The sequence below is a fragment of the Elephas maximus genome, chromosome 1 (assembly GCF_024166365.1).
Source record: "Elephas maximus indicus isolate mEleMax1 chromosome 1, mEleMax1 primary haplotype, whole genome shotgun sequence".
In the NCBI taxonomy this organism is placed as follows: domain Eukaryota; kingdom Metazoa; phylum Chordata; class Mammalia; order Proboscidea; family Elephantidae; genus Elephas; species Elephas maximus.
The window spans coordinates 16,390,344-16,402,269 of record NC_064819.1 but is presented as its reverse complement, the minus strand read 5'-3'; the positions used below and the strand labels follow the sequence as shown (position 1 = coordinate 16,402,269).

At 45.2% G+C, this 11,926-nt stretch overlaps 1 protein-coding gene across 2 annotated transcripts in view; it reads left to right on the top strand.

Moving 5' to 3' along the window:
* The first annotated feature begins 6,068 nt into the window (after positions 1 to 6,068).
* The window catches only part of SLC12A8 (solute carrier family 12 member 8), a 203,726-nt gene continuing 197,868 nt past the window's right edge, over positions 6,069 to 11,926 (top strand). Inside the window, exons 1-2 of one of the 2 annotated variants that reach the window (XM_049878802.1) lie at positions 9,437 to 9,567; positions 10,796 to 10,876. In XM_049878802.1, coding sequence (XP_049734759.1) covers positions 10,796 to 10,876 — 81 coding nt within the window. In that variant the 5' untranslated portion in view covers positions 9,437 to 9,567. Of the gene's footprint in view, positions 6,079 to 9,436; positions 9,568 to 10,795; positions 10,877 to 11,926 lie in introns of those variants that run through there. The other variant, XM_049878811.1, reaches the window with a different exon arrangement.

Sequence of the window (11,926 nt, the reverse complement as noted above, 5' to 3'; positions counted from 1 at the left end):
CAAGGGCTTGTAAATATTTTTTGAATTCTTTAGAGTCCCTCTACCACCATCACAGCCCAAGCCACCCCCAGGTCTTACCTGGCCTCCTTGCAAGTTTCTGCACGTCCCCTGTAGGCCTCCAGTTCTTTCTCCAGATAGTAACCATGCAAGACCCTTTCCGAAACTTCCTAGTTGCTATTTGGATAAACACTAAGTTCCTCACCTTGGTTCTCTCCTGCCTAGCTCCCTGGCCTCATCCTACAATAAGCCTCTAATTCTCTCTGCTCTTTTCCTCCAAGACCTGCTTTCAGCCTGTCATATTTGATCATGCTCCCTTCTGCCACAAAGGCAAATCTTCTTTACACTGTTTACCTATTAACTCCCCCTTGCCCTTTCAATTTCAGCCCCAACATCACTTCTTCAGAAAAGCTCATCCTGATCTCCTTGATGAGGCCAGAACCTATCAGTGTCAGGCACAGTGTTTGGTGCTCAATAGATACTAATGTGGTGGAAAATGAGCGGCCAGGCCCCATGAATTACATCCAAGAGTGCAGAGAAAGCTTGCACGTGCCGGAGAGGAAGGACTGCCAGAAAATTTGAGGCTCTGTAGATAGCAGCAGAGGTTCCAGAAAACTGGTCATGTGATTTTTTTTAATGGAAGGAAAAAGAGTAAATTGCGAAAAAAAGGAAAAAAAAATGCTGACCTGCCTTTTAAGCCACGGCAAAATTCTAGAATCTTCATAACAATTCTGCCAGGTAAGTTTGGCAGGTCTTACCATTAGCTCTACGTTACAAATGAGAAAACTGAGGGTGTGACACATTAAAGACCTTGGACAAGGTCACAGTAAAAGGGAGAACCAGGACTCAAATTCAGACCGAACTTCGCTCCTCTAGGCTCTTGAAGGTCTGTCCCTGGGCCCTCCATTTATGGTATTCAAGCAAATGCTGAATGCTGATGGCATTGTCGTCACACCCTAGTAAGGCCGACAAGGTCATCCATAAAATAAACTGGACCCGGTTTATCAGGCTCCTCTCTGCATCACATGTTTTCTTACGCTCCCACCAGGTCCTGGCTCCTCCAGATGCCAGGTGGCTGATAGGAGGGAGAGTGCCTTTCTCTTGTCAGAGGGCAAACCCCCAGAGTCAACAAATAGCATAGATCCTGGAGGAGAAACCTGCTCAGCAGGAGCTGGGACACCTGACAGCAGAAGAGTGGTGATCCCTCCCTTCCCACTCAGCCCTATCAGGGAACCCAGAGCGAGAGACTTGTCTCCCTAGGGACCCGCCCAGTCCTTTGGGAACCCGGAACTCTCAGGCTGTAAGCCGGTGGCATTCGCATCTCGTCAGTTGCCCCCTCCCAACTCCCGGACTTCCTGCTTAGATCTGGGAGTCTCAAACCTCAGGCTCTTGGAAGCACATTTCAAAGTCCAGGACGGGGAAAACGTTTCTCTATTTTATCTAGTCACCTAGATTGAAGAGGCTGCATTGTATACAGAGTCTAATATTGAAACCAGACCTATGTTCAAATCCTGACTTCACCCTCAGAGCCAGCAAGTCTCAGTGTGCATAATTCCTGTGACTTTAAAGCAGGCAGGCATGCCCGAGGGAGCTGCATCTCGAAGACCAATTTAAATATATGTATGTATGTAATACACTATGTATAAATTAGGAGCCCTGGTGGCGCAGTGATTAAGTGATTGGCTGCTCACCAAAGGCTGGCAGCTCGAATCTACCATCTGCTCCTTGGAAACCCTATGGGACGATTCTACTCTGTCCTATAGGGTCGCTGTGAGGCAGAATTGACTGGACGGCAATACGTGTGGTTTTGGTATGTATAAATTATATATTTTATATATAGTTTTTTTTATTAACTTTTATTAAGCTTCAAGTGAACGTTTACAAATCCAATCAGTCTGTCACATATAAGTTTACATACATCTTACTCCATACTCCCACCTGCTCTTCCCCTATTGAGTTAGCCCTTTCAGTCTCTCCTTTCGTGACAATTTTGCCAGCTTCCCTCTCTCTCTACCCTCCCATCCCCCCTCCAGACAAGAGTTGCCAACACACTCTCAAGTGTCCACCTGATATAATTAGCTCACTCTTCATCAGCATCTCTCTCCCACCCGCTGACCAGTCCCTTTCATGTCTGATGAGTTGTCTTCAGGGATGATTCCTGTCCTGTGCCGACAGAAGGTCTGGGGACCATGGCCGCCGGGATTCCTCTAGTCTCAGTCAGACCATTAAGTCTGGTCTTTTTATGAGAACTTGGGGTCTGCATCCCACTGATCTCCTGCTCCCTCAGGGGTCCTCTGTTGTGCTCCCTGTCAGGGCAGTCATCGATTGTGGCCGGGCACCAACTAGTTCTTCTGGTCTCAGGATGATGTAGGTCTCTGGTTCATGTGGCCCTTTCTGTCTCTTGGGCTCTTAGTTGTCGTGTGACCTTGGTGTTCTTCATGTTCCTTTGCTCCAGGTGGGTTGAGACCAATTGATGCATCTTAGATGGCAGCTTGTTAGCCTTTAAGACCCCAGACGCCACATTTCAAAGTGGGATGCAGAATGTTTTCATAATAGAATTATTTTCCCAATTGACATAGAAGTCCCCTCAAACCATTTTCCCCAGACCCCCGCCCCTGGTCCGCTGACCTTTGAAGCATTCATTTTATCCCGGAAACTTCTTTGCTTTTGGTCCAGTCCAATTGAGCTGACCTTCCATGTATTGAGTGTTGTCTTTCCCTTCACCTAAAGCAGTTCTTATCTACTGATTAATCAATAAAAAACCCTCTCCCTCCCTCCCTCCCTCCCCCCTTCGTAACCACAAAAGTATGTGTTCTTCTCAGTTTTTACTATTTCTCAAGGTCTTATAATAGTGGTCTTATACAATATTTGTCCTTTTGCCTCTGATTGATTTCGCTCAGCATAATGCCTTCCAGGTTCCTCCATGTTATGAAATGTTTCACAGATTCGTCACTGTTCTTTATCGATGCGTAGTATTCCATTGTGTGAATATACCACAATTTATTTACCCATTCATCCGTTGATGGACACCTTGGTTGCTTCCAGCTTTTTGCTATTGTAAACAGAGCTGCAATAAACATGGGTGTGCATATATCTGTTTGTGTGAAGGCTCTTGTATCTCTAGGGTATATTCCGAGGAGTGGGATTTCTGGGTTGTATGGTAGTTCTATTTCTAACTGTTTAAGATAACGCCAGATAGATTTCCAAAGTGGTTGTACCATTTTACATTCCCACCAGCAGTGTATAAGAGTTCCAATCTCTCTGCAGCCTCTCCAACATTTATTATTTTGTGTTTTTTGGATTAATGCCAGCCTTGTTGGTGTGAGATGGAATCTCATCGTAGTTTTAATTTGCATTTCTCTAATGGCTAATGATCGAGAGCATTTTCTCATGTATCTGTTGGCTGCCTGAATATCTTCTTTAGTGAAATGTGTGTTCATATCCTTTGCCCACTTCTTGATTGGGTTGTTTGTCTTTTTGTGGTTGAGTTTTGACAGAATCATGTAGATTTTAGAGATCAGGCGCTGGTCTGAGATGTCATAGCTGAAAATTCTTTCCCAGTCTGTAGGTGGTCTTTTTACTCTTTTGGTGAAGTCTTTAGATGAGCATAGGTGTTTGATTTTTAGGAGCTCCCAATTATCGGGTTTCTCTTCATCATTTTTGGTAATGTTTTGTATTCTGTTTATGCCTTGTATTAGGGCTCCTAGGGTTGTCCCTATTTTTTCTTCCATGATCTTTATCGTTTTAGTCTTTATGTTTAGGTCTTTGATCCACTTGGAGTTAGTTTTTGTGCATGGTGTGAGGTATGGGTCCTGTTTCATTCTTTTGCAAATGGATATCCAGTTATGCCAGCACCATTTGTTAAAAAGACTATCATTTCCCCAATTTACTGACACCGGTCCTTTGTCAAATATCAGCTGCTCATACGTGGATGGATTTATATCTGGGTTCTCAATTCTGTTCCATTGGTCTATGTGCCTGTTGTTGTACCAGTACCAGGCTGTTTTGACTACTGTGGCTGTATAATACGTTCTGAAATCAGGTAGAGTGAGGCCTCCCACTTTCTTCTTCTTTTTCAGTAATGCTTTGCTTATCCGGGGCTTCTTTCCCTTCCATATGAAATTGGTGATTTGTTTCTATATCACCTTAAAATATGACATTGGAATTTGGATTGGAAGTGCATTATATGTATAGATGGCTTTTGGTAGAGTAGGCATTTTTACTATGTTAAGTCTTCCTATCCATGAGCAAGGTATGTTTTTCCACTTAAGTATGTCCTTTTGAATTTCTTGTAGTAGAGCTTTGTAGTTTTCTTTGTATAGGTCTTTTACATCCTTGGTAAGATTTCTTCCTAAGTATTTTATCTTCTTGGGGGCTACTGTGAATGGTATTGATTTGGTTATTTCCTCTTCGGTGTTCTTTTTGTTGATGTAGAGGAATCCAAGTGATTTTTGTATGTTTATTTTATAACCTGAGACTCTTCCAAACTCTTGTATTAGTTTCAGTAGTTTTCTGGAGGGTTCCTTAGGGTTTTCTGTGTATAAGATCATGTCATCTGCAAATAGTGATAACTTTACTTCCTCCTTGCCAATCCAGATACCCTTTATTTCTTTGTCTAGCCTAATTGCCCTGGCTAGGACTTCAGGTACGATGTTGAATAAGAGCGGTGATAAAGGGCATCCTTGTCTGGTTCCCGTTCTCAAGGGAAATGCTTTCAGGTTCTCTCCATTTAGAGTGATATTGGCTGTTGGCTTTGCATAGATGCCCTTTATTACGTTGAGGAATTTTCCTTCAATTCCTATTTTGGTAAGAGTTTTTATCATAAATGGGTGTTGGACTTTGTCAAATGCCTTTTCTGCATCAATTGATAAGATCATGTGGTTTTTATCTTTTGTTTTATTTATGTGATGGATTACATTAATGGTTTTTCTGATATTAAACCAGCCTTGCATACCTGGTATAAATCCCACTTGATCAGGGTGAATTATTTTTTTGATGTGTTGTTGGATTCTATTGGCTAGAATTTTGTTGAGGATTTTTGCATCTATGTTCATGAGGGATATAGGTCTGTAATTTTCTTTTTTTGTAATGTCTTTACCTGGTTTTGGTATCAGGGAGATGGTGGCTTCATAGAATGAGTTGGGTAGTATTCCGTCCTTTTCTATGCTTTGAAATACCTTCAGTCGTAGTGGTGTTAACTCTTCTCTGAAAGTTTGGTAGAACTCTGCAGTGAAGCCGTCCGGGCCAGGGCTTTTTTTTGTTGGAAGTTTTTTGATTACGGTTTCAATCTCTTTTTTTGTTATGGGTCTATTTAGTTGTTCTACTTCTGAATGTGTTAGTTTAGGTAGGTAGTGTTTTTCCAAGAATTCATCCATTTCTTCTAGGTTTTCAAATCTGTTAGAGTACAATTTTTCGTAGTAATCTGAAATGATTCTTTTAATTTCATTTGGTTCTGTTGTGATGTGGTCCTTCTCGTTTCTTATTCGGGTTATTTGTTTTCCTTTCCTGTATTTCTTTAGTCAGTCTAGCCAATGGTTTATCAATTTTGTTAATTTTTTCAAAGAACCAGCTTTTGGCTTTGTTAATTCTTTCAATTGTTTTTCTGTTCTCTAATTCATTTAGTTCAGCTCTAATTTTTATTATTTATTTTATATATAGTTTTTAATTACCTATGTCCCTTTAGTGATATATTTTGCACCGTTTCCTTGTCGTTGAAAATTGTGACTGGAGTAAGACACCACTGCTGACAAGATGATGTGTTCTATCTCAGAGGTTTTGAGGGGGAAAAAAAAAGATTGGGCTGGAAATTCCATGGTTTTTAACTTTGGCTCCACAGTAGAATCACCTGAGGTACTGATGCCCAGGCCCTAAAAAAAAAACTAGCCCAGATCAATTCAGTCAGGATCTCTGGGAGTGGGCTGGGCAGTGCTGGTTTCTGAAGGCATTTCCGGGTGACTGTAGCATTTTTTTTTTTTTTTTTTTGTAGCATACCACCAGGGTAGAGGGCCACCAGACTAGAAGATCCACCTCCGAGGCACTGCTGACTCTGGTCTAGCTCCTAGGCTGTGAGATATGTTTTATGTATGTTTACATATTTACATTGTGATTTCATGTTTTCACATTTCTGTTTTGGTTGACTCTGTCAAAGCTCTACTCCCTCCTGAGGGTTCAGACTTTCTGACACATGAGTCATTTTTCAAGACATGGCTTCCTCTCCAGCCCTCACATAGAGGGCAGTTCTCAGCACTAACCACTGGAAGGGAAGGAGGAGAAGGACCTTCTGGCTGAGGTTGAACCAGGTAAGATCCACAAAGTAACAGCTTCACTCTTGTGTGTGTACTTCCACTTGCACACCATTGTCTACATTGACTTGAGCTTGCGTTGTTACTGAATATAAAAAAAGATGAGTTACAAACAATATTGTTTTAATATCTGGGCTGCCGCCACTGAATTCAAACAACAAAATGAAGAAAAATACTTTCAATGGCAGCAAAACACTTTTTACCTTGGTTGTAGGCACTATGTATTAGCTATCTATGGCTGCGTAACAAATTTCCCCAAAACTTAGTACCTTAAAACAACAATAATTTATTATTTCTCATGGTTTCTGTGGGTCAGGAATTCAGATAGAGGCCAGCAAGGACGTCTTCTTTTTGCTCTACTATGTCTCAGACCTCAGCTGGAAGAATCCAAGGGTGGGGGCTGGAATCAAAAAGGCCTCTTCACTCACGTGTCTGTTGGTTGATGCTGGCTATTGGCTGGGACACCCACATGTGGCCTCTCCATGTGGCCTGGGCTTCCTCACAGCGTGGTAGATGGGTTCCAAGGGTAAGAACGCTGAGAAGGATGAAGCCAGAGATGCCCTATTGTCTTTAGGCTAGGAAGTCAAGCGGTGTCATTTCTTCTATTTTTTTCCTGTTGGTTGAGGCTGTTACAAAGGTCTATCCACGATCAAGGGAAAGGAACATAGACTCCTGTGTTTTTCTTTTTTGGAGCATATGGGTTGGGATATACTAGCGCAGCCATCTTTGGAAAGTACAACCTGCCACATATTGTTTGCCTTTTTAATTTTCTTACTCATTTTCAGGTTACAAAAGTAATGTGTGCATGTGCTCTTTGTTTAAAAAGAATTCATAACAATCCAGAATTGTATACACCAAAGTGAGTTTCCTCTCCCAATTTACTATCTCAATCCCATTCTCTAGTGGTAACCACTATTAACAGATTGATGTGTATTTTCCCAAACAAATTACATATATATGTGTGTATATATGTATGTATATATATATATCTCAAGGCAATGGCTCATGCGGTTGTAGAGTTTGGAAGGTCCCAACTCCATGGGTCAGGCATCAGGCTGCAAGTTTCTCCTGACTCACATAGCTGAAGGGGCTGATGAACCCAAGATCGGCAGGTCAGATGGCAGGTTGCTGGCTCAAGCCCCAAGAACCAGAGGTCAGATGATAAGTCAAATGCAGGATCCAGAGCAGAGCAAAAGCCAGGTGAGCTTTGCCAGAAAGTCCATATATATTGGGTGCAGACCACACCCCAAGGAACTCCCTTTCAACTGACTTGCTCATAGCAGATCTTCTCATGGAGATGATTACGTCATTACATAACTGCCAAACCACATCATAATTGTCAAACCACTGAGAATCATGGCCCAGGCACGTTGACATACAACCTTAACCATCACAGTACGGGTGTACCATAATTTATTTAACCAATCTTCTGTTGATGGGCATTAAGGTTGTTCTCACTCTTTTTTCTTAAACTACATATTACAAATCAATGATGGCAATAAAACTCTTTATTCATAGGTCATATAGGGTAGTATCTTTAAAATGAAATTGCTCTGTTTAAAGGGTATACAGGATATTTTTCAACACAAGATTTTTTTTTTAAAGGTAGTGTCACCATTACAAGATAAATCTGTATTAAGCAGGGTACACTTTTTTTTTTTCTTTGCAAATGGGCAGGTTTCTCTAGCCTTAGAATGAAGAAAAGAAACAAACACGTTTGTTTCTAGGTTTAAAGGATGCCTTATAAGCTCTGAAGGGAACTTCTCATTTATTTAGAAAATGGTGAGTGGCAGGGAGTAGGTGGTTAAGAAGAGAGGGATGGATTGCTTCTTCTACTGTGTTTAACTCAGGCTGAAACAGAATTGAATGTGGAGTCTTCAGAGTTCACACTGATACTTAGAGGAAGGCTCATCAGAAGCTGATAGCAAACAGGAAGCCAGGTTGAGGCAAAAAAAAAAAGGTACCATGTGTAACCCAAAAGTGAATAATAAAGACGACTCCACCTGCCATAAAGATCAATGTATGACTATATAGTAGATTCCAGTGACATGACCCTGTCATCCTGTCTACCTACCCACCCTAGTTCACAGACATAATCTGAAGTTCTTTCCTCTTGCGCACATGGGTTATTAGAAAACTCTTCGCTGGAACAGAAGAGAGGTTGGGGCTCTGTCAATGTTCCCAGGGCTTTGCCTTCCCTTTTGTTTTTAAAAGAACAACTTCTATTTTTAGGGATTTTCACACAAAGGCTTGTGGGTGTGGGAAGTACTCCCAGCTGCCCTCCTGTTTCTCAGAAGCCCATGTGGGAGCCTAGCAAGTTATTTAAGGCTTAGGGAAATGTGCCAGATTGGAGATGTGAGATAATTTAATCTCTCAGTATATTAATTTTGTTTTTTTCCTGCAACCTGGGGCCCTGCAAACCTTACCTTACTCCTAGGAAACCTGGTTCTGGGTCTTGCTGAAGACAGTGAGGGTACTGCCTTCCCCTTCACCCCCAATCTCAGTAGCCTGGGGCACTTCCCACTCTTCGGGATCCCTAGCGCCGAAGGTCACAGAGACGTCTCCTGTCCGAATTTCCTCCTGCACCTGCCTGGGGGCTGCAGGCTTTGTTGCCCTCCAACCTTTTTCACTCACGTGTGTGGTGTTAGCGATTCCTTAGATGCAACGGCCGGGGGTAGAGCTGTGTCTCTGTCTCTCTGATCCCAGGGCCGGGCACCTCAACTGGTTACATTGAACTAGTTATTGATGGGGAGTAGCGGCAGTGGTGGGTCAAGTCTAGTCCGTGGACTTGGGGGCCCCCTCCCTCATTAAGATTCCCTTCCTCTCCTCCTGGGCCTGTCAGTGCCACCTGGGTGCGCGAATCCCTCTTAAGCAGCCGCAGGTGTGCAGCCCAGACCTTTGGGGAGGGAAAGTCTTTACAGCTCCTCCCTCCCCACGTGGCCCAGAACCTCCGGGAAGGCTGGGGCTGCTGGCGTGTTGGGGTGCGCTGGCCAGGCGGGAACCAGCGGGACAGCTGGGACGCGCGCAGCCGGCTGTGGCGGCCACGTCGCGGCGGGGCGGGGCCAGCCCTGCGCTCTCCGCTGGCGGTGTGACAGGTGGCCTAGGGGAAGCTCCTCTGTCCAGAAGGTGCTCTGATCTGTCCTGCTCCTCCTCCTCACATCGCGCGCTGGTGCACGGTCGCGTCTGCGCCCGGCCAGTCGAACACACACGCGCCTCAGTGCCCGGCCCAAGAGGGCCCTGAGTTCTCCCCAGGGTGACCGAGAGCTTGGTATGAGGACCCCACACCACCACGCTGGGAGGGACGTGGGCAGCTAGTATCGTGGGATTTGCGTTTGTGCCGGTGCCAAAGGGGCCCAGTGTCCCCGCGCTGACTGAGGCGCGAAGGAGTCGGGCTCTGACCGGGGCGCTGGTCTCTGCGGCTGGGGAAGGGTAGGCGTATGTCTCGGGGTTCTTTGCTCGCAGGTTGAGGGGGGCCGAGCAGCCGGTGGAGGTCCGAGGCTGACCTGGGCACTGGCAGGCGCGGCTCTGTCTGCCTGGGGGCAGCCGGCCCGAGCGCGCGGGAACTTGACGCGCGCCCCTCTTGCACCCTACCGCTCACAGCTTTTGCCTGGACCGCAGCCCACCAAGTCCCCGCAGTCTCTGAGTAAATACCTTCCCGCCCACCGCGCCCCCCAACCCTTTTTCTTGGAATACCCTTCAGTGTGCTTTCCCTTCCTTCACATCGCCGGCTGCTGTTTATTTCACTGGTCACATTCTTCTTCTGTGACAAGCTCTATCCCCTTTCCCTTCCCTCATTCCCGCCTTTTCCTCTTTCTTCCAAAATGTTTGAGCCCTGTCTTCGTTCCAGCCCTGTGCTGGGCAGAGGGGAAACACAGCAGAGGGCTAGGTCTCTGCGCCCAAGGAAGGTCCCCTGTGGAGAGAGGGCTCACTCTGCTAGTGGAATGAGGACGGAGCCCTGATAATGATTCTCCAACATCCTTTTTCTCACCTGTCTCCTCCCCTCCCCGCCTGCCCCTTTCTGTCCCTGCTCCAGAGAGGTCCCCAAGACAACCTCCTGGTCTCCCCTCTCCCACTCTGCTCATGGGCTAACCTTCATTCACCCACAACCCCCAACCAATTTCAGGCCCCACAGGACAGGAGATAAGACCCAGTTCTACCTTTAAGGACTGAGCTGGTGGTACCCTAGCCCTGGACAAAGATGAGAGAGAAGTGCAAACTGTCTCCCCAAGGGCTGGGCAACTGGGCGGCTGGCCCCACACACTGAAGGAGCTCAGGGAAGAAAGAGAGGCTGTGGCTTTCAGAGAGCAAGACCTGAGCTTAGTTGGCTCTGAAGGATGAGTGGGATCTAGTTGGGTGGCAGAGGGGAATGGGATGAGTTTCCACTGAGGTGGAACAAGGTCCAGTCCTCAGCTGGAGCATTGTCCAGGATACAGGAAGGATGGACAATGAGAGGGAAGGAGGACCCAGCCTGACCCAGGATGGTATTTGCCTTTTAGATGGGCCTCCCTGCCCAGACCACCAGGAGAATGGCACAGACGTCTCAGGTGCAGGAGCTTTTCCATGAGGAAGCCCAGCAGGTAGGCAGGGGTGATACAGGGGCCTGTGTGCAAGGGGAGCTGACCAGACAGGGAAGCTGAATGGAAACATTTCAGTGCACGGTTCAGAAAATAATTACTTCAGAAATTTGTTTTGGTATTCCAGAGTCATCAAGAAAATATTACAGCCAACTCTTAATCGTCTGTGTGCAGGAAATCTTCTTTTGCATTATTTGTACTGGATTTTGAACCCTGGACACTCCCACCCCCATCACAGGAAGTCTTCCATGAGCAGTCAGAGTGTGGACTCATACTTTAAACTCCTTTTAATATTGAATCAAACCATTATAACTAGGGAAACCCTGGTGGCATAGTAGCAAAGAGCTATGTCTGCTCACCAAAAGGTTGGCAGGTCAAATCCACTAGGCGCTTCTTGAAAACTCTATGGGGCAGTTCTACTCTGTCCTGTAGGGTCACTATGAATTAGAATTGACTGGAATGCAACAGGTTTTTATTATTATTATTATAAGAAGGTAAATTTAGTTCTGAAGAACTCATATGTACTGAAGCTGACTAGGTTTCTGGATTTCCTGATGTCTCCAGGTTTTTGTCTTCTTTGTCATCTCCTTATGAGTCATTAGTTACACTAAGTATTCAATGTGTAGGCATGGAACTGAAGTGACTCTCCCCAGAAACAAGAATTGACCCCTAAAGAAATAGAAAGCCTTTTTCAGGTGTTTGTCAGGAAACTGCTGAACTCAGAGTCTGCATTGATGATCACTCAACCCTGAAGTTTTTACTGTCCCTTGGATTTTTTTCATGCTTTGTAGAAAGGGGCAGGAGAGTTTCCCTGCACTAGGAAAGTGGGAACGAGCCCCCTTAGAAGAGAGAGAACCACCTCCAGAGAGTTGATAAAATGTGATGGGTGTTTTTCCCATATTCCTCTTCCTCATGTTCAGTCAACTGTCAAGACTTTTGTTTACCCCACAGATGTATATGGAACTCACCCCTCCTTCCTCTCCACTCCCCCCCCCCCCGCCCCGACTGCCTTGTCTAAGGTACCATTTCTTGATTGGATTATTCTCGTTCTTC